Source organism: Oxyura jamaicensis, chromosome 7 (assembly GCF_011077185.1).
Source record: "Oxyura jamaicensis isolate SHBP4307 breed ruddy duck chromosome 7, BPBGC_Ojam_1.0, whole genome shotgun sequence".
Classification (NCBI taxonomy): domain Eukaryota; kingdom Metazoa; phylum Chordata; class Aves; order Anseriformes; family Anatidae; genus Oxyura; species Oxyura jamaicensis.
In genome coordinates, this window is record NC_048899.1 from 34,448,624 (window position 1) to 34,472,781 (window position 24,158).

General features: G+C 33.3%; 1 protein-coding gene across 1 annotated transcript in view; it reads right to left on the reverse strand.

Annotated features, from left to right (window-relative positions):
- The window catches only part of LRP1B (LDL receptor related protein 1B), a 674,736-nt gene that overhangs the window by 163,459 nt on the left and 487,119 nt on the right, over positions 1-24,158 (reverse strand). The window contains exons 32-37 of the mRNA XM_035332355.1: positions 20,075-20,224; positions 7,770-7,910; positions 4,752-4,877; positions 3,554-3,685; positions 1,816-1,950; positions 1,216-1,345 (exon numbers count right to left, since the gene is read on the reverse strand). Of these exons, the coding sequence (XP_035188246.1) occupies positions 1,216-1,345; positions 1,816-1,950; positions 3,554-3,685; positions 4,752-4,877; positions 7,770-7,910; positions 20,075-20,224 (814 nt within the window). The remainder of the gene's footprint in view (positions 1-1,215; positions 1,346-1,815; positions 1,951-3,553; positions 3,686-4,751; positions 4,878-7,769; positions 7,911-20,074; positions 20,225-24,158) is intronic.

Consider the following 24,158-nt stretch of genomic DNA (forward strand, 5'->3'; position numbering starts at 1 on the left):
TTTTTTTTTCCCCCTCTAACAGAAGACCACAAATGTTCTGGTACATTAAGCGCAAAAATATTTTAGCCAGATCCTGAAGAACAGCATAAATCTGAAACTGTTAGCAGATACAGCCAAGCATCCAGTGGTGTTGTATGAACACAGCTGTAATCATTTGTGGCAAAAGCTATTATATTATGCAGAAAATAAAACTCACTATTGCTTTCACCTTCACTCTTAAATACATTTAGTTTGAATTCCCTAGTCTGCAGAATACACAGATCACTACATCTAAATTCTCATAAAGGAAATTGTGGCAAAGATCCAGGCAGCATTTTGCATCCATGGTATCAATCTGGCCTCATTGAGAAGTCAGAATTCTTCATTACTAGGGCTGCAAACTCGTCTGAGTACAGAGACTGCTTTCCTGCACATACTGTGATACTCACTTGATTGAATCCGAGGAAAATGAGTGACACATCTTCATCTCTAGGTTTGAGAGGATACATACAATGTGGCCTGTGTTTTGCAGGATAACTGTAGCATTTATATCCACTGAGTTATAAATCAACTCAGCAAGCACATTTCATGTTCCAATGAAAAATAGATGGGAATTCTTTGCAGAATTTACTGCTTCTGCATTACTTGTAGCTCTATTAACAATAGTTTTGGAGCTTGAACGGGACAGAAAGTTCTGTATTTGTCTTAGTGCTTCACTGTAGTCCCTACTCTTATCAAACAGTTATATGAAAACAGACGTAATTTTTGACAACACTTACTCTCTTACCCATGTGCTTCATTTACCATAGCTTTCAGCTACCCTGGGCAATTTCCTTCGTTGTTGTATGACGATGTTACATGACACTGTAATTTATAACCGTCAAGGATTACACCATTCTATTATTTCATCTTCACACTGAGATCTTCATTACCTAGTGTGACTTCTTTGGAAACTTAATAAGTACTCAACAGATTTAAGCAAGTTTCCAATCAATGTCTACACTTCAGTTAAAATGATTATCTTAGAAGATAAAAACTTGTTCAGAGAAGATACAGTACTTCATTTAGACAGAGACCCATGAAAAATCTCAGCATATGTTAAGAACATTTTCTTCCACCTGTGTTTAGTTACAGAACAATACTTTCCAATACAATCCTTTCAGGTTTTGATTTCTAAAAGCTTCAGTGCTAACAAAAAGACTTGAAAAGAAATACAAATAGCCACAGTCATGTTACCCTTTTTCTGGATGTACTGCAATAGATCTTGGCTGGTCCAAACCCTGGGATATAATTACATATCGGAATGAACCGTTGAGTCTGGAAACTTCAATTAAGTTGAAGCCATGGTCTGTCCAATATATGTTACCTAGGAAAAATCCCATGAAGTTACTGGAAAAAGAAAACACTACTTGAAAAGTGAATTCTTGAGAAGTGAATCTTAAATATGTAAGTTAGGACCAGAAACTAACTGCTATATTTTAAATTACATGCATCTAATATTTTTAATTTCTAGTCCTAGTCAGCCTTCTGTTTTAAAGTATAAACTTGTATTTGTGGTTGTCACAGTTGAAACTGTTGATATATGAAATAGTGTCCAAGATATTTAAAGATTTTCCTGTCTGTAATAAAATTGACCCTTTCTCCCCTCTGCCCCCCCTCCTCCCCCCCAAAAAAACCACAACCCAACACCCAAAAAATGGTTGTAATATGAAAAAAAAAAAAAAAAAAAAAAAAACCTGAACTATTGAAAGCATATCAAGTTGTTTAGTCTTGAGCTGACATACAAGAGCATACTGTCAGAAATCATGACAATACGTCAAGCAGGTAAACACCTACCTGCTATCCAGTCCACTGCAATGCCTTCAACTCTTCCCAAGCCATTTGTAACAATGTCTTCTTTCCATGTTTGGTCTCGTTTAGATCTGCTGATTTTGTTGAAACCCATGTCTGTCCAATAGATTGTATCATTACCTAGAAAAAACATGATAAGGATTCTTGGATAAATTTAGTTACTTCAGTCCAGGTACCTACATCAGTAAGTGTAAAACTTCAGTAATATGTCAGAGTAAACAAAGGAATGGTTATCAACACTATCATCTTTAGTTCCAGAATATTCAGTGCTCTGAAGAACTACAGTGCCAAACTGCCTATACGGTCATTTCCTTCAGTAATCATTCAGATTAAATTTTGGCAGTAGCAAAAAAATTAACTAGAAAAAAAATAGAGAGAAATATGATAGTGATATAATAAAAACATAGAAAATGGACTCAGAAAATACTAAATTAATTTGCACTAAACTAATAAGGATCCCTGTGAGTTTCAAATACAAATAATATTCCAACATTTGCTGAGTTCCAGTTTACATTTGGAGATAGATCCAAATGATCCAAGTGATAAGCCCTTCTCATTTTATGGAGACAGCAATTTTCAGGGGTTCTCTTATGCTAATAATCAAAGTCCTGTGTATCTCAATAAAACATAACATTCTCACTAGGACTCTACCACTGAAAACCCATGTCATGGGAAACAAGGCAATAGAAATTCAAATTAAGCAACTGGCCTTTATTTTGTTGTCAACTCTGTTCACTTATAAAAGTGGATGACATCGCACAGAACTGTGCATCAATGATGTCTGTTGGGTGTCACTTAATATCATAATTGTACAAACCTGTTTTATTTTCCAAATTACTCTGGAAATTAATAGAAATTGAGATGGAAATTCCCTTCAGCATCTGCTTCCTGAAGTCATTTCTGGCTTCAGACAGATGGAAGGAAAGCCTATACTCAATTTGAAGCCTTCAGCATCTATTTATCTATTCTATTGCTGGAATCTGAAAAGAGAATTAGTACCTGGACATGACCATGGCCACAAAACAGGAAACAACTGCAATTTTCTGCAGCTTCTACAAGTATTTTGCTGAGTGTTGAGCATTAGTATCCACAGCCTCATACCCCAGTACAGTCCTCAGGCAGCTTATCAGCAAACAATTAAAATGAATTTCATGTAATGCATTTTACCAATAAAAATTTGGTAGCTCAAGATTCAACATAAAAAGTACTCATTTATAATTACTCTTTTTCTAGGCCTTGTGAGCTTAGTCTGTAAACATTCAAACCAATTATTTCAACTAGTAGAGTACAATTTATTCTCCTTTGCACCTTTACATACCTGTCAGATATAAATGACTAGAGGCACAATGATAGCATGAGTAAGAGCAGGGACAAACTATAGAAAGAAATCTGGGGAAAACGTGTGACAGTAGCTCTGGGTTCCCAGATCACACTAAGTACAACAAAACTGAATGAAGAACTTGGAAGACTCTGCTTCTGAGAGAAGCAAAATCTTCCAAGTTTCAAGCCCTTTCTGAGTTTAACTACTGCAGAACTGAAAGGGGCTCAGCAATAACTATTAAGGATTTTATTACTTCGCTGTAATATACAGTCAACTTCCACTTCCTCCATACATAGTTGCAATTATTTAAAAGTTTTGTTTGTTTGTTTGTTTGTTTTCCTGATTTATAGGAGTGGTATAAGATGTGTTCCACTTGTATGATAAACAATACAAAATATTTACCCGCATGGAAGTCTATGCCCACAGCAAATGAAGTTCCAGATACAGGCATTAAAGCATCCATTTTATCATTTGGATCAAGAGGTATTCCTCTAATCCCTTCATGAACAGAATACATAAGAAATGATTCAATACCTAAGGGGAAAATCAGATAGGTAATGAGAACAAAATGGAGACTTTCCCAATCAACAAGACTTGAGGAACTGACACTCACTAGACATAGTTTTCCAATACTGCTCCATAACTTTCTAGAATGATAAATCCAGCTCTTTGAAAACACATTCATGAATTATTGTGGCAGATTTATAATTAAACGATAAATACAGTTTTACAATAGAAGGGAATTATTATACATTTCAAGCACCATCTTATGATTAAGTAATTAGCTTTGATGAAAAATAAAGCTAAGGAGAAAATATTATGAGAAATTTAATAATATTTTCAGTGCATATATTTTTATCATATGCATTATTATTTTCAGTTCATATATATTTTCAGTGCACTTTATATATTCAAGGGACAGTGTTACAGAACTTGTAGGAAGCAGGACTCAAGACTGTGTATATAATCTTCTGAGGCATGAGATTCCTCTCACCTCATTTAATCATGCACACTTCCCTTACAGACAACACATAAATGCATAGTTTAAGGGAACAATGCATGTGATGCATTTTAAATGTCTACATTTGTGTTAAGAAAAACCTTTTTTTGTAAAAAGCTAGCTCATAGAACACCTCAAGAATATGAACCACAGAGTTTCAGATAGAGAATTGCAAAATTTCTTTCAAACAATAAGAAATCTAGCTCGCAAATGAAATGAGCAACACTAAAGAAATATGTATGTGCAGAATAATACTTCTCAGTTTTTAAGGGAGTATAAAAATAGCTTTGACTCATCACCTTCTTGAAGAAAATTTAGTCCTAATATCTGTTATTATCTAAAATGCAATATAAAGGAAGAAAACTTCAGATAGACAACAGTTTTATTTTAACCCACAACTGCAAGTTAAAAGTATCTGAAGTGAAATTAACAGGACTATGTTAGAAAAAGCTAAATAAAAATTGTTAAGACCATGTTATTAAGTTACATATGACAAGCACTGAAGTAGTAGAAAAGACACATTCATGTTGCTTAACCGTTTCCACGTATTCTCTATCATGAACTAGATGAGGCAGCAATAAATACTGAAAGCAGTTCTACCTTTGCATGACATGCGGTTTTTTTGAAGGTTGTAGCCCACTGTACACACACAGGTCCTGGTGGTTTCTGATGTTGGCAAACAGAGCTGGGAACATCCACCATTGTTTAACTGACAAGAATTGCTGCCTAGAACATAATAGGGGAGAAGACACAAGAGGCAACAAAATTTTAACAGTATAATCCTGACTAAAAATGAGTGTTGTTATTAATTTATTAATATTAACAAAACCAAATTTTGTTCAGGTAAAGTCTTTGTGGTGGAAATATGCACAAAATATTTCAGGCTATACTATTATTCATTATTTTGTCATGCTACACTCATAGTATTTTACCTGTGCACTGAGTTGTGCGTTTTTTTCCCCCCTCGCAGTATTTTTTAAATATATATTTTTTAACAATGTATTTTTTAATAGTAAAAACATATGATAAAGCTGAAAATATCATATTAAGTTCATGAGTGGCCACACTGAAGTCACACTAACTTTAGTCCAGAAGGCATATCTTATTCTAGACCATTAGCAAAACATGGATCACATTTTATTATTTCAAAGGGTATACTAACCTTGCATCTTCTTGAACTACTGCTTGTCTAGTCTAATTTACATACACTCCAATGTGATCTCATAGCTCTATGATCCTACTTCTTAATTAGAAAATTTCATTTTAATACATATTTTTTAAATAAGATGTGTAATGAACATTGTACAAAGTACAATAAATACACCTCAGAAGTTATGAATCTAAGTAGTACTTATTGCATTTATTTCTGTATTCCTAACTTTGAGATATTTCTTCATCTGAAGTCATAAATGTGCACTAATGATTGAACAATACGAATACAAAAGACATCTGCGACATCAACAATTCTGTGATTCTACCACATTTAACACTAAGAGCAAGACTTCCAAAGCACATTTGGTATTTCCTAGATTTGGTAAAATGTCAAGTGTTCAAGGGAAGTGCTCAATATGGAACTGAATTAATAACATTGGGCCCTGAAAGTGAAGGCTAAGAATAGTGAAACTAATCTCACATTTTCATAGACTTTTTGATAGACATCTTAAGCATGACAATCTATTGATGAATGTGTGATCTTCGAGATAAAAAGTTGAAATTCCTATGGAACAAATCTGTTGATTAACTTTTCCATGGCTAACTGTAATTTTAATGACTACCCACCCTGACTGAATATTAATCATTCAATGAAAAGATTTTAGAAGAACCAAATGATGCATATCTAAGATTTGGTTCTGCCTGCTGATGCACGCACAACTCTTATATGCAAAAGCAAGTTATTACCACCTTTAAGAATACTTTATTCATACCTGTGCCCTTTGTAGCAATTCATCTTCCATTCAAAAGTGGAAGAGAAAAGGTAAAAAAAAAGAAAAAAAAAAAGGAAAAAAAAAAGGTAAAGCTTTAATGGCTTTGTCAACACACAAAGCTGTAATATATGATCTTGTAGAGTAAGAGGTGGAGCAGCCCCAAAAGCCTTTCTTTCACACTTGTGTTCTGTGAAATGGTGTTACAACTTCTAAAATCAGTCATAGAAGATTAAGAATAATAAAAATAGAAAATTTTGTAGATCAAAAGGTAATTCTAATATATCAGTTAGTGTATTTACCAAGTATAAAGGTGGCGTCCAATCAGGGAGAAATTTCTGAGTGAAAAATCTAACAATTGTACAAGGAGAAAATATGGTGTGACTTTCAATTGCAATAGAAAAAAAAATAAAAAAAAAAAAAAATAACAGAACCCTCTTGTTTCTAAGTAATGTATTTTACAAACTTAAAATATTTGTATTAATCCCATACTTTAGGTCAAAATCAGTGTTATTTTTAAGGATCTTGACTCCCTCCTTGTTAAGTGGTCTTAGGATCACACAAATGTATTTAGTCAACCTAGGATTTTTTTTCTTGTTGTAGTACCCAACAACGGATAAGCCTCATTGCCAGATTTTTATCAAGTGAAATGTGACCATTGTTCACTATTTTCTGAGTACACTCAGTAACCCACACAGGCCAAGAAATAGAATCCTGGGTTAGTAACAAGAGCACTTTGTGAGACATATCCTTCATAGTGGAAATAAAAGAAGACACCAGATGTCCAACACAACACCATGTATCTAGCAAAGACACCAACTGTACTTAAGCACAAGTCATGTGTACGTTAATAAAACCAGACATTAAATGTTCCTCCCTACCTAAAAGCTAGCTAATGAGATCTTTGGACTACATATTGTCCATCGTCTGATGGACATAGCTCCATGCTTAGACTACTTATTTTCCACCAAATATCAGATGGTTTAGCTCCATCCTGTGTTCTTTTGGAAGCTTCTCCACAAAACAAAATCATTTGTAGATCTCATTGTCATCACTTTCAGTGCAACCATGAGCACTTTGAAAGCAGCTGGAAACAGAAATAATCTCTTTCTAAAGAATCTCCCATTTTTTTTCATCTCTAATCGCCTCCAAATTCATAAAACTGTGTGCATGACCCCAGATTACACATTTTCATATTAATTCCCACTTTGCCAACTAAATTTTGGCAGTATTAGTAATATTTTCCCATTTTGTCGTTGTCGACGTTTTGATTTATACTGCCATCATTTCTGTCAATTTAAATGAATTAAGCTGTCTTAAAACCAATAGGTAAGTTAGAATATTAATGAATTCTCTGTTAATACTTCATTTGTTTAAACTTTCAAAAATTTGAGACAATGTTTACACATCAACTTTTATTTTCTGACTAAAAATTTTAAACTTAGACTTTAAGGAACTCCAACAGTCATTACATTGTAAACTGTAGAAAACATCTAATAAATTAAAATACATGAGGCAGATATGTTAAATCAATTATATTCAATTATTTATTCAATAATTAAATATTTTAAAGTATTTTACCACTGAATTATAATGAAATAAATGTTACTGTATTCAAAAAATGGATGGAAAATAACACAAGAAAAGATACTACATAGCCTAAGAGCTGGTTAAATGTGCTTAAAATTTTACATACCTTGTTGTGCTGCCTTATCATACACTTTCATGTGCACAACACCTGAAGTTTTGTTTCGCAGGACAGCTGGATTTCTTCCATCTCTTTTGTTACATGTACCAATCTGAGCTAAATTCTGGTCTGCCCACCAAAGCTTTTTATCTGTAAAATTTTTAAATTTTTAAAATTAAGAGGAACATTATCAAATTACTTATGTTTGAAACCTAAGGGAAGAGGGAGAACGAAGCTTTTCAAGGTAATTTTCAGATCAATAGTAGGCAAAATTGCTCAAAGAACAAATAATGTGTTTCTTAAAAAAAAAAAAAGAATTTTAAGAATTTTGGATTTAAAAGTTTGTTTCTCTTTAGGTGAAAGATTTTCACACATTATGAAGTGGAAAACCTGTGAATTATATCCAATTTATAACTCAAAGTTACAAAACATTATTCATATATCAAATACTATTGCTAAACAGGGTTTGTTCTGAGAATTTGATATAACCATTCATTATGTACATAGAGATGACAGGAACTCAGGTTTTAGGTATTCACTGTCTTGAGTGTTCAAATTAATAAGTATGACAATTATGACAGAAATTAAGAATCTTGTTAGTGACTTTAAGAAATTATTGAAAACACCAAGTTGCATTAATAATAAAAATTTTTAATCATAATTTACATGAGATATTAAAATATCAGAAAAAAATGATATACTATGGACATACTAGCATAAAAATTCATATCATCCTTATCAATCCTCATATACAGAATACGTAAGTATGAAGGACTTGTCAAAAGTTAATAACAGAAAATTCTCACAGGATGCACCAGTATATGCAGCATATTTTTCAAGGGTGGGATTTAAAGTGACGTAAGTCACAAATATTTAATTTAAATTGAGACAGGATTTTAAGTGAAATGATTATAGAAACACTCCATTTGAACATTTTCCTGTAGCCACATCAGTTATTTTGGAATGTGAATTTTCATTAAAAATAAATTAAGATACAAATGTCATATTGATGTAAAAATAATGTGCTTGATAACAATTAAAACAACAGTGTAGGAAGACAAGCTATTTGAAAGAAATTTCAAGAAGCTGAAATATATACATGAGATGTATATCGTCTCCATTTCACTTACTTCAGGAAAAAATTATTTGTGAAATATCATTTAAATATCAACACTAAATATTGTTTGGTTTTGTTCAGAAAAATACAACATTAATCAATGCCATTTTTCATCATACAACTTTGAGACTGACTCTTCACCTGCTGGAATTAATGCAAGTACCTCTGCAGTTAAAGAGCTTGTTAGCATTATATTTATCTAACAAAAGCTAACAAGATGCCCTAGTGTTGGTGGTTTAGGTCAATGTAAACGTCACTATGTTACCTCATACCTTTACTGGGGCAATTCCTACCAAGTTTTGAATACTTCATGCATCATGCAGTTATATAAGTGGGCTACAATAGAGGTCACAACAAGCACAAATCCAAAAAAAACAAAACAAAACAAAAGATGACTTATCAAGAAACACATCAAGAACAAATAATGCAAACAGAATAAAAGAATATTAAATATACACTCGAAAACTTTCCCAGCAGCTCTTGTAGAACACAATTCCCTATTGCTAAGGCTTGGAAGACAGAAAAGGCTGCAATGAGAGGAAATCAGAACTCCAGAAATGCCCTTAAGTAAGTCTTCTCACGATTTCTTTATGTTTCTATGCATACAAAAAGCCTCAGTTATTAGCTTTATTATAGCTCTGAAGGATGACATCAAGATCTTAGAAAATCTTTCCACAACAGCTACTTCCTGCCCATGTTTCAAAGAAAACACTGGGATGACAATGGCTCTGTTGTGTGGCACAGCTTCTGGGATAGTATAATGGCAGGGACTAGTAAAGTGTCATAAACTAGGGATACCCAAGGACTGCTCACCCTTGCTCCACATCATCAAAACTTCAGAATCATGGCATTGAAATCAGCTATGACATGCTTTGTGACTTGCCTTGTGCCAAGAGAGGAAATAAAAAGCATTTAAATTTTGCACACACAGGCACTAGCATTACATATTAAATGTGAGATGATTTGTTTAATGCAAACTAATATCTTCTATATAAATAATCTTCCATGAGGTACATGGCAATAGTTCAGAATACTTCAGTCTAGAGCAAAGTGAAGAATGCACTGAAATTACAAAAGTGTATTACTGAAAGGCAAGTAAGCCTCTGTCAGATCCAAATAAAATAAAATAATAATGCTTACTGCCTAATTTTAAGACTAAACACTAGCTAACGTAAACTTACTTCCAAAATGAGAACTCAGCTAATTCTTTCCAACACAATGTTCACAGTGAAGAGCTCCTTACCTAACTAATGCCAAGTCCTTCAGTTGTTTCCCTTATAACATAATCTTTTCATTTTTATCACAATTAATTTCAGCCAGCTTGTTCCCATCTATTCATCAATCTCAATGGTTGCTGGAAGCAAAGAAAAACAGTCCTTTCCTGTCTGGTAGAGACTGAAACACAGAGCATACCAAACAGACAGAAAACACTTAGCCAATGCTAACTCTTAATGTCATCCTTCAGACATTGCATAAAAGCATTATTTCAGTGAAGAATTTTCTGATATTTCTAGTCAGCCAAACAAATCCAATGCAAAGCACTGCTAGCTGTTTCTGTGAGGTGCAACAGGAACGTCAACATCCCGCATATCATTTTTCACAATAAAGGTGCAAGTTATTTCTGCTAGTTGCTAATTACTATTTAAAACCTCAGAAAAAAAAATCAATGCAAAGATAACACAATCTTTACCAAAAGACAGATTTCCTTATGAAGGACAACTAAGAGCATGTATGTGTCATACTTTCTTGACAAGCTCACAAGCCACCCAGTACAAACTCTTTTCTGCCTGAGCTCCAGTATACTGCAAAATAGCTGAATAATTGAATGGTCAAATCCCTTCCATTGGCTGGTACACATTTATTGGCCAGCTTATCAGTTCATGAGTAGCTCCAGAGAGGCAACAGCATGTGCTTTGTTTTGACACAGAGAAGATGGAGAATGGAGTGGAGAGAAAGAAGTGTGGACACTTAAAAAATATGAGAGGAAAACAGGGTATCGTGATAGCAAAAATTGGAATTGAGAATGGAGGAAGGTCCTTGCAGTAGAATGGGGCAAAAGATGAGGAGAAAAACTGATCAGAGCTCCTAGGATAAAGGAAGATGTGGAGTTTTCCATTGGAGGCATTTCTGGGAGAAAAACCAAAGTTACAGTGTTTTTAAGATGCAGGAGACAGGAAACCAATCTTCACCAGTTTCACTTCTGCTGCAAAAGCTGCTCATTTGAGGGTACTTCTACAGAAAATCCTAAATTAAAATGCCTAGCTAATGGAAATGCTACTGGTTTTACCCTGTAGAATTATTTTTTTTACATGTGAATAAAATTGTTTTTAATGCTTTTAATTTTTAATTACAAATAAATCATCATCAATAACTAACAAATCATGGTATAACTTAAAAGCAGGCTCTACCTTCCAATGCATTACAATATAATTATAAGCAGCTTTTTCAAACTCACACTGCAATGAACTAATGGCCAAACACTGACATGGAAACCATGGACAATCTTGTTTCATGTCCTGAACACATTAGTTCTCAATGCCCCTAGAATATACAGATTTTTGATGTGATGGCCTCCAGCTATGAGGCTGACATGGAAGTTCCACAGTCTGTAATGTATTTCACAATACCTGTTTCTCATTTTCCCTCAAATGTCACAACACCCTACATGAGTCCTTACTCCCTTGACAACATGTAAGCAGTAAGATGATCTCCTTCCAACTCATTGCAGGTTGTTTAGTCAAGTTAGCCACCTTAGTGACTGGCTAACATTTGGTAGTTTATCAGTTCAGAAAGGTATAGATTTTTAAGTCATAAATTTGAAGTTATACTTCTGCCCCAATCCTCAGCCACAGATGATTTCCTATATTTGCATTAATAAATAAATTTAAGTTATTTTGTTAGTAAAATTTAATCAATCAAATAAAGTGTACTTCTGGTGCTACCTTTCTAGGAAGCTTTAGTAAAGAAATAACGTTTCATTCACCCATCTCTGTTACATTCTTTCAGTTTAAAAAGTGCCATAAAACCAAGTGCTAACAACTCCCTTCTACTCTCAGCCTTTTGGAAAAGTTGCCGTTTTAATTGCTTAGCTTAGATATAGACTTGACCAACAGGCTTGAGGGCAACAAAATATGGGTCTCATGTGAATATTAAAATTAACCAAGAAAGGTAAAACAACAGAGAAAGTAAAAGAAATTATAGCAGAAATCTGAATTTCTTCAGCCTTATCTTCAGTTTCTTATGTGTACTTTTAAACTAGAAGAATGTAAATGGCAATATATGGACATGTTTAGGTTAACAAAATGTACGGCTTTGCAGTGAGTTAACATTTCACTCATGACACTTAAAATATTAATGACTGTGAAATACTATCTTGCAGCAATGTTCTACATGAAGAAAAAAGTATGAATATTTCATTTTTTTTTTCTCCAAATAGCTATGTATCTTTTAAAGATCTTAAATGAAATAATTAAATGGAGCAAGTCCATATAATTGCAAGTTTAACATCATCAGTATTTTCATTTCAGAAAGACAAAGTTATTACTGCTGATGAACTAGAAGTAAAACGCTGTATCAAAAAACTTTTAATCTTTGGGAACACTGCATTTCCAACAAATATTGTGTGTTAACTCCATTTCTAGTTCACTTTCCTATCAGTTGAATGAATTGTTGCCTATGATGCAGTTTTAATATTAAAGACAATTAATATAGAGAACCAGACAGCTGAGTGTTTCATGATGAAAGTTGCAGACCTGAAAAATAATTTCCATTGCAGTAACTGTACTTCCACAAAATAATATAAACTTTGAAAATATAAAGGAAGAAAAGCATTTATTAAGTAGCTTTCACAGGCATGTGATGACAGAACAGTCTACAGAATTGAAATATTCTGAATATGAAGACTTGGAGACATAAAGTGAAATCTCAATGGAAACTGAGAGGGTGGTTGGCACTGGACCGGGCTTGCCAGGGCAGTGGTCGTGACACCAAGCTGCTGGAGTTCAAGAAGCTTTTGGACAATGCTCTCAGACATAGGGCCTGATTGTGGGGTGTGGAGCTCTGTGTGGAGCCAGGAATTGGACTCAGTGATCTCATGGGTCCCTTCCAACTTGGGATACTCTATGTTCATTTTATTTCTATATTAATTTTAAAGGAAATCTATCATCCTACACATCCAAAGGTGCTAGAATTTGCTGACTGAAAAGATCGTTCTGTGATATTTTTCTGTTAAATTAACAGTAGCTTATAAAAATCCTTTGAACAAGAAATTACTGTGCTCAATTTTGATGGTGTGAACTATAAAAACAAAAAAAACTTAGACATGAGTTAAGAATATAGTGGTAACTGAATGATATAGACCACATGAAAATTGGAGGGGTTTTGTTTGTTTGTTTGTTTTTGTTTTGTTTTGTTTTGTTACATGAGATTATGACCCACAATAATGGATTATCTATAATAATAAGCTTAGTTCAGCTTTTTCCATGAAATAATTTTGCATATGTTGGATGGGGCTTTGAGCAACCTGGTGTAGTGGAAGATGCCCCTGCCAATGGAAGGGGCTTGAAATTAGATGATTAGCGGCTGAGGGAGCTGCGATTGTTCAGCCTGGAGAAAAGGAGGCTCAGGGGTGACCTTAGCACTCTCTATAGGTACATTAAGGGAGGCTGTAGCAAGGTGGGGATTGGTCTATTCTCCCACATGCCTGGTGACAGGACGAGGGGGAATGGGCTAAAGTTGTTCCAGGGGCGGTTTAGGTTGGAAATTAGGAGGAACTTTACTGAAAGGGTTGTGATATGGTTTAGTGAAGGACTTGTTAATATTAGGTCAGAGGTTGGACTCAGTGATCTTGGAGGTCTCTTCCAACCTAGACGATTTTGTGATTCTGTGATCTTTAAGGTCCCTTTCAACCCATACCATTCTATGATTCTATGATTCTAAGTTATTTCAGTATTCAAAACCGTTATTTGAACATGAAGCAGAATAGCCAATTAAATAATTTTGGCATTGACTGTCATACTGTGCATGGTATATATCAGAATCCACCCATAAAATTAGGTATAAGGCTGGAGTACAGAAAGAAAGCAAAATGTATACAATTTTGATATTTTGTATCATGTGCTACAAAAATGTGACCAAATTCTTAGGCATTTCTTTAGTACTTTTGTGTGAAACTCGTGCTTGGCTATGGTTTGACAGCCTACCAAAACAATAATCTGATGACTATCTCTGGAGAGCAAACAGGTATAATCCCCAAATAACCAACTTTGCATATTCTTTTACCATGAGATGAAAGCATGACATTTGCGTAATCAGGAGGTTCAATCAGCAGTAATTATCCTTAACACATAGTTTCCTTTCCCCCTTTAAGTATTAAGCATAGAGCCAAACCATTTCTTCATCACCAACTGGATATTCAGTCATGTGCCTCTTTAGCTTACTGTGTTACTACATGAGGCTGCTCAAGGGAATAGCATCTAGACAATTTCGATCAGTGATGTTAGACATGTAAGATCATCGAGTTCTTCTTTTCCTCCCTTCACAACAGACAAGAAATAGAGAATGAATCAGCACAATATAAATTCATTACTAGCCCTTAGTGTATTAGACTGTGAATGCAGAGGTTACGTAGTTTCCTACGACATCTATACTATTATAAAAGACAAATCAAAACATATCACAAGAGAATAGCCGAAATATACTTCATAATGATTCTTTAATCTTCCTCTTCCATCCTTGTTAACATGAAACCTGGATAAGTACTATTTAGAAATATAACTTGCAAGATCTTACTGAGCTAGTATTCATTTTTATTTAGCACAGAGGTTTTATGGTGCACTACAAGATTTTGAAAGAGGCATGGATACAATATGGGCAATTAAAGGAGAAAGGCAATCTGAAAATTTAAGGGGATAAACTCATGCAAATCTGGACATTTAAGACATATTTTAAAACAATAATAATCAAATTTTGAACTACAGGCCTTTTGAGGATGAATCTCTTAAAACTACCAACCAGGAAGCATTAACTGGTGTTAATTGTTCAGTTGTAAAATCATAGAATTATATAGGTTGGAAAAGACCTTCAAGATCATCTGGTCAAACCATTCTCCAACCACCAGTATTACAGCCTTACATCTAAAAAATACAGGTTTTAGTTGTTCAGAAACATCTAGATGTGTGATATCCACCACAACACAGACTCTCTCTCACACACAAAGAGGTTATTCATTAGGCTGAATTAATCTGTTTCTATTTTTTTTAAATATAATTGTTTATTTTACAAAACCACTTAACTAGCATAAAAACAATTTTCTTCCAGAAAACAGCAAAGAAATAGCAACTCTATTTGAAATCTTTAAATATCAAACTCAAGTTAAATGATTTGTTTGATTATGCTAACAAGGATGTTGCTCGATCACTAATTAGAATCTTGTTGCTGAAACTGTGTTATCATATATATTAAAATTGTTGTATTTATCCATTTTGTTGGGTAATTAGCATTAAGCACAGCAACATATTGGGAAACAGCAATTTCAAATGCCAAAAACTGCTACACTAGCATTGTGGACAGTCCTTTGGAGATTTCAAGAAGTACTCTGAATACAAATTTTGATGGACCATTAGTTTTCATTAATGATAGTTTGAGTATTTATGGAAGACAACTATGTACTGTACTTAGAACTGGGCAAATTGCCTAGATATATTTCATATATTAATGCTAATGTAATGAATGGTGTTACAGCAATTAGAAGACTGATGACTTGGAAAATTAAGGTGTATGTATTTCAAGTTTTCTGATCTAAGCAGCCCCTTTGATTTCACAATTACATTCAGCAAAGTCACAGCTTCTACGATTTGAGTTACTAGAAATAGATTGTAGTGTTTTTTTCAAAACTTTATGTAGTGACAAAGAAAAAGAGAAAAAAAAAATCAAGCAACCAATATATCAACTAACCATATGATATAAAGTAAATGTTAGCATAAATATATTTTAGTAATATGAACCAGTAAGTTCTGTCTAAAATGAAATACTATAATTGTTATTGTCTGTTTGTTTGTTTGTTAGTACCTTGATGGCTGTATATATACAGTTTGTGTTGAAAATACATTGTTCTAATATCTGCATTCCTTTTGGAGAAGCTTATATATATCTCCAATTTGGTTGCATTTCTGAATGAATTTCAATAGAATATTATGCACTCATACATAGAACCATTCACTACGTTCAGTTAGTGTATTTTATGCTACTGAAGAATGACTAGGGAAGTGCTACCACTTATCACCATAGAACACTTCCTTTGAGGTTTCTACTACAACTACATTATATTCCAATCTTCTAATTAAGTGAGCTGAATTTTGTGATTTTTGTGTAAACTACTTCTGTGAGGATCTGATCCAAAATCCAACCAAATATCTCTGATGGAAGATTTCAACATTATTTTCTTCTTAGCTACAACCTTACAATAACTAATCAATACTTCTCTAGCAGTGTTCAATTTTTGATTTAGGGACATTTAAGGAGGACTACATCAACTTGGAAATACTTTAGATATTACTGTAAGCCCCTTTGTAATCAAATTCTTGCTGTATAATGACTCTGCTCATCAATCCAGAAGTACATAAAGTTCTCACACAAAAGTAAATTTCCAGCCAGTTTCAGTTACAGTCAAGGAACCATAATCACTGAGCAACTTGGAAGGCAGGAAATGAGACTTTATACAGAATGCCAAACACAGCTATGTAATTTGATTACACAGAGACAGCAGCTACCAGGGAAAGTGCCAAAATCAGATATGGAATATCATATCTTAAACTCAGTCAAATCTTAAGAAAAGTGTAGAAAACGTTTTCTCATTTTCTTAATCTTGAAAAGAGTACCACTGTAGATTCTCTCACATGGAACATCCCAAATTTCTGTAAAAGTAGATATATTTTATATCAACCTGTAAATGGTGTCTGTAGTAGGTGTTAAAAATTATGCATGGAAATGGGCATGATGAATTAGAAAAGCTTGTAAAAGACCACAAGAAACTTCACAGGAGTTGAACACAATAAAATGAATTGCCAGTACAGTGGCAGAAGAAAACTGCCATTGACCACATGCAAGATTATGAACAGTGGGAGGTACTGTACAAAGTATTAACATACATTTCTGAATCGTACTTTAATTAAAAAACAGCTGATGTTGCACTCACTGACTCACACAGAGGGAATGTGCTTTTGCAGAAAGCGTTGGGAAGAGCAGACCAGAAAATGTGACTTCATCATGGATTGATAGCAACATCTTTGTAACACAAAAAGGCAAGGGCAAAATTTATTTTTTATATGCCTAATGGCATGGAAAAACTAGCAATTTTGTATATATTCAAAAATTTACTTCCAAAGGAAATATAATTTTCATCTCTTATATATCATACATCAAAAAAAGAAGTGGCAAAGGCAGGAACCAAAAGACTAGGAATTCTGGAGCTTAGCATATGGAAAATAAAGGACTGACACTGTTGAGTAGAAAAACAATAAATAGAAGATCCATAATACAGAAAAATATGATTTACATAACTTATTTCTATTTCTCTCAAAGGTAAACCTTGACACCAACTTTTTTGTGATTTTAAAGAATCTAATAGTCAGAAAATGTTAAACAGAGTCGGGAAAGGACAGTAAACATCTGAAACGGTAGCAGTTAACTTCCAAACAGTTTACAGTGGTCAGTTACAAGAAAAAAAAAAAAATAAAAAAAAAATCAAATCAGGAATGTAAACTATAAGAAAATCTCCTTAAATCTCCTGGAAATTGTCGAAAGATAAGTTAGTTTTCTGATAAAAAGCTGGCCAGACGACTGTTCTTTGTAAGAAGCAGGGCTATCTCAGATCACATTATGGTCACTATGCAAGTAAAACCAACTCACTCTGTACCCTCAATGCATTGAGGTTCCCTCCAATCTTTCCTGGTTTTAGCTGTTTAGAACAATAATGGTTCAAACAATCAAAAACAACTGACCAATGGATATGACCTGTCGAGACTACTCTACCACAAGTGTCTGGAAATACTGAACTCCATATCTTCTTTCTGCCCCAGCGGAAACATAAATCAATGATATGACATGATATGATCATAACATAACAGTAACAAAAAAACTGAATTTCTTCAAATTGCTACTTTTCCCTGGATGGGTACCAATGCTGAAGACAGAAGAATGCAAAAGATAGCAAAAGCCTACAGGACTCTAACACTGAGTGGAACCCAAATGCCAGAAAACAGTTAAGATTTTTGGTGCATATGTCATATCTATTTTCATTTTAGTTGCTAAACGCTAAATGCTCCCCTGCAAAATGAAGAAATATTCCAGTACATGTGGTTTAAATATTTACCACATTTCTAGATAAAAGCAGTAAGGAAAATTCATGAAACTAGCCAAAAATGATGCAATAAACACACACTTACTGTGACTCTCCTGCTAAAACTTTCTATTAAAATTGTAAGCAAACAGATCAACAGGGTACTAAATTTTCACATACAATCATATTAAATCTTACATTACAACAAATTATTCATTCTTCTTTATCTCTCAGTAGTTATTATTTTTTATCATTTATTGATCTCTTGTTTCATTTTGTATCGTTTTTTTTTTCTGCTCTAACTTGTTTTACACACAAAAATGTGTGAATATAAGAAGCTGTTGTAAAGCTTCAGGAAAATAGATGGCATCTTTGCTTCTACAGCATGTTCCACTACATAAAAACATACAGGAGCAATGAATACAGAAATCTTTCATCTTTTTCAGTCAGAGCATGCAATACTGTATCAATAAAAACAATACCATATCAATACAATCATATGGAAATGTCATGTTGCAGTTTATCAAAGCTATGTCTCCTAAACAAAGACAAAACTGAAAAGCAGAACAAACAGAAAACAAAACAAAACAAACAAAAAAAACATTTTGTTTATCAATTTTGAGTAGGAAGGTCTGTCATCACCCACAAAAACAAGGCATCACAAACTACTGTATATATACATATATATATATATGTTTAAAAACTAAGCCATAGAAGTTCTTGCCTCTCCACACTGGCAAAAAATCTACTTTCATACAAACACGAATGAAACTCTCTTTTTAAAATGATAGCCGTAAACTCTTTATTCTATATCCCAAATGGATCATCACTGTTCTAGCTTCCATGAATCACAGATAAAGAAGATACCGTGTATCAGTGACAGTATGGAACAAATATTCTTTACAACATCTCATATTAAAGACCTTCAACAGTTCCCTGAAGTAAAGGTCATCCATTCATTCAATTCCAAGTCACAATCAAATCAATGAAAGACAATATTTCCATATTAACATTCATGACTCCTTCTGACACAAAACTTGCTTTTGTTTATGAATGCATATATAAAAACGTCCCCTCGCTAACTGATTTTGACAGCATTTACAGCTCAACACTGGCCAAATATTTTCACAATAAAACTCTTTAAGCAGCTTTTACTTTAAAATGTAACAACTTACACTGTGTGTATAAAGTCTTTGGGGTTCATTTGAAGTAATTTTCAAAAGCACACCAGCTATATGTGCACTATACAGTTAATCAATCAAATAAAATACATTTTAAAAGAGACTGGTAGTTGATGAGTCAACTATACCAACAAAAATCTAGTTATCAACAGAACTTATTTGTGGAAAATCTAAGATAAATATACATCATGTTGAATTAAACAAGAATAAAGGTGAGCAAAGCATTTAGAAGAAAATAAAACACTAGTTCTGAGTTAAACTGTAATTTCTTAACACACTGTACCCTAGAAAGGGCGAGATGAAGGTACATATAAGAAACATTTGAATTGACAAAGATACATTCTCATAATATTCAGCATTCTCCAACTTAAAGACTCTATTTAAGATTTTTTTACTTGTTACCTCTTTTTTTTTTTTTGAATGTTTAAAAATATTTAAATTATCCCATTTCTAAAGTGCAATGTATAAAAAAGAAAAAATCAATTTAATACAAAGAATATTAGCAGACATCAGAAAATCCAACTCATCTATTTATGAAAATGTTTCTCACAAAACCAAGTCTCACTTTTGCTGTATGCATTATCTACATTAAAACAACAATAACTTTTACAAGTTTTTGACTACATAATTAATTAGCTTCCAATTGTTTGAAAATTATTGCTATTACAACTGTACTTACCCATAATGGTTAAAGCTGTGGCTTTTGGTAAGTCTTCTTTCATGGACTCAATTATTTCAAGATTACCACCATCCAAGTTGCATCTATTTATGGTTCCATTTCCTGAACTGATCCAGTAAAGTTTGTTCTCCACGTAATCTATTGATAAACCTGTAATTAACATATACAATTTTAACTGTAATTTAAATACCTAATATACATTTAGTATTAAACTGTTTTTACAACAAAAAAAATGTTCAAGAAAAAACATATTTACTTAAAATTGTTACCTATCCACTCAAACTTTAAAAAACAAATCAAGAAAACCAAATAAGCTCTGCCATTTATAGTGAAAACAACATGCTTCTTGAAATATTTCTGCCTTTATTTCTCCAAACATCTACAGAAGTCAATCAGCAACTGACTGATGAAAGTGTCATCTGGCTGAGAGCTACTTGAAGGAACTGAGGTCCTAAGAGATGTCATTAACTACTAGCAAATGCTAACCAGAAGCCAACATTTTTATTCTAAAATTATGAATATATATTCTTAAAAACAATCTTTTTGTGTGTGTGTTTAAGAACTAAGAAGAGTCTGTTCTCTCCACAAATGCATAGGCTTCTGGTGACAAAGATTAAAAATACCAAAATTTGAGATCAGTTCTCAATAAATGTATAGTATTAATTTTAATTTCATTTCAGAGTAAACTGACTTCATGATCAGCTCTTTGTAATTAGAAGCAAGATAATTTAGAAATAAAAGTATTTGTGAAATAGCCTACTAAGTAAACAAAGCATATAGTATTCTGAAAGAAAGAGCAAATAACTAAAAGATAATATATTTCAGACTTCTCAAATCCTTTAAAACTGTTGAAGAAATTGCAGCAGGAGATTTTCCACAGTGAAATATACTTGGCATGGTGACAATACATGCCATAATAATTTGCTTTGGTATTAGACTTTTCCCAGAACTCATAGTAGGCAGAAGATGATTGCCAAAAAATACTGTGTTTCACTACAAAGGTCAGCTTCTAGAAGGTGTAAAATACTCTTTCCATCCTGTAATCTGCTTCTCTGTAGCAAGCCAGGTATATTTTAAAAATTCTGACAGGAGAAAGCAGTGCCATGTGCTGCAGTACTTAAGAGTTTGCATCATGACACTACTTCTTTGCGCACAGCTGACATAGTAGGCTGACATAGTAGGTGTCCACTTTGTAAGCTTTTCAAATGTAGTCTTCCAGTTCCCTTACAATTACTGATATTTGTTCCGCTCTCTGCAAGTGTATCACCCAGAGGAAAAACAAAAGCTAAAGAGAGGATACCGAGTAGTTGCTTCAGCAGACTGATCTTGCAACATCTCTTTGCAAGAAGTGATTCCCAGTTTGTACAATAAGTGAAAGGGTAGTACCACAGACCTTGGAGACACTTGCAATACTTAGGAAACTTTCTTGAGAATCTGGATGGACCTTGCCATGGAGTTACAAGGATAACACATAAATATTAAGGTTTCCTTATTATCGTATGGATAGAATTTGCTATTTCCAGTAAGTCCTGATGACTAACAGACAGCTGCTCACTGATTTCATGCAGACAGGTCTACTAATGTGGTTGCTATGAATGTCATCTATACAGCAATTACAATGTTATGTTGCCACATTTTCTACTATTTTGGTTATTAAAGTAATGTTTCTACGCATGGGTATACCAAAACATGGTATACCTGACAGAAGTAACAGCCCCACCTCCTTCTACCCAAGTCTACCACAGCTTGTTTTCTTGGAACGCTTTCCTGTAGTGTTATACCACCACTACAAACTCAGAGTGCTTCAAAGACCCTAGAATCATCAGCTGGATGAGAACTGCTACTATTCTTAAGAGTGAGCTCACACATCTATTTTGAGTAAATGATGTAAAAGACAACATACTGCTATATCCTGAAAGAACTGTCATAGCGGTGACCTGCTCTTAACATGCATCTTTACTGCGCATAGACCTAATCTGGTACAATTAATAACCTGAAGCCTTCTCCAATTTCTCCTTCCAACACAACAGTAAGCAGCAAATGAATGGATTGAAGATCAGGTCTTGGTGACCAGGTCTAAAATTAAACTATACAGTTAAAATGAAGTCAGAAAAATAATTACACAAATGGTATCCTCCCCACAAATAAGAATAATTTAAATAAAATAAAAATAATTTAGTATTATAAAAGGTATCTCTTATGTGTTAGTTACAATACAGGTATGTTATTAAGAATCATTGAAATAAAAGATTAAAAATTAAAAAAGATTAAAAAAATTCTCCAGACAGTGTCATCTCTTGCACATTCTTAATAGGAATACAATATTCCATAATTTAATAATACCTGTTTCCTTAAAAACAATGCAATGAAAGCACACTTTGTATTTTTAGAGCTTTATAATAAACTCCTTAACTGAAGATAAGTTCATGATCAAATGATCTGCCTCATGAAGTATGAAGCTAAATATAGCAAGAAATCTGAATCCCTAAGAAACTAATTTAATGGAACTCCATTGACTACTTCTTTTTTCAACTGATCTATATATGTCAGTATTTGAGGCTTTTAGAACTGCAAAATGGACTATTAAGTTTTAACTAGCATCTTAAGAGAAAAATAAGAGACAAAAATTGTCTTTGTAAGATTATCTGTTTCCAAAATATTTAACCTACACATGTTGGTGTTAATACAAAATATTTTGATTGAAATCATCTCCTTCTTTCAAAATTAAACTCAAACTGAGAAAAAGAAAGAATGGTGTCAAGACAACTGAAGAAAACAAATGTTCAGGACACCTTAATAAGCCATATATTTTTCAATAATCCACCCATGAATTCACTTATTAGATAATTCACCTCATTCTCCAAATACTCCAAACTACATGAGCTGAAGTATTCCTTATAGAAAAACACAGTTTCTTGGCTTGTAATGAAATGCTGCTTTGGCTCTTCAGCAGTTTTTTTCTCGTTCTTAGTATGGAACTTTCTGCTAATGATAACAATAATTTAAGCCATTAAAACTGGTATTTTGCACACTTATGGGTATTTAGAGTACGATGTTGGAAATTTAACACTTATCTACAAAACAGTGTATCTGATTTTTCCTCAGATATATAACAGAATCTCTTTTCATTGTTCATCCTGACTGACAATAAAACTGAGCCAAGATGTCTACCAGTTATGAAGTATTTCAGCAATAGACAGGTGCAAACTTTACTTTCCCTTTACATACATATATACACACACAATTTACTTACTACATGCTTTATGACTTGTCACACTTTCAGACAGGCAAGAAGAAGGGAGAAACAACTAAATCTCTATGGTCTCCTTTGTCTCATTATTATGTAAAAGAACCTTCAATCTGGAATATAACCTATTTCTAGTAACTCAGATCTCAAAGGTGTTAAATTAATCTAATTCTACAAGAAAAAAAAAAATCTCACTTGCAGCTCTGTGGTGAAGTAAAAAGCTTATGTCAAAATCCTCAGTCCTACAGGCTTACAGGAATGTTTAACTGTATGAATAGCCCACCTCATACCACTGAGACTCTATGTCCATGAAGAAAAATGTCACAAAACCACACAGATTTGCACATGCAGCCTTTGACCGATATATTTACAGAAAAAGAGGAGTACTTACCACTCTACCATGCATTAGGTTCAGTGGCTTTACTGCTACTCAGAACAAACTCAATGACAGAAACCATAAGGACTGCAATTTAGGACCTTGTGACCTATGATCACAGGATATTCAGTGCAATAGGTTGCACACAGCCTTACTTCTTAATATTGTCCAAATATTACTGTATGAGTTTATGCTTCACCTCAAAATTAGTGGCTTTACCACTCTTTTCCTCCAAATAAACAGACAACTGTTTTTTTCAGATGGATAGAAATCAAATCAAATCAAAAATAAAACAGTTGTCAAACATTTTCTATAAAATTCTTTGAATGTATCGTCTAAAATGCATGTTGTGTTTGCTCTAACATCAACTTTATTTCATTCAATATTTTTTTTTTTTTTTTTTTGCTTCTGCAAGTTTAATACATTCAGTTATCAAAAGACATATTTTCTTTAAAATATGA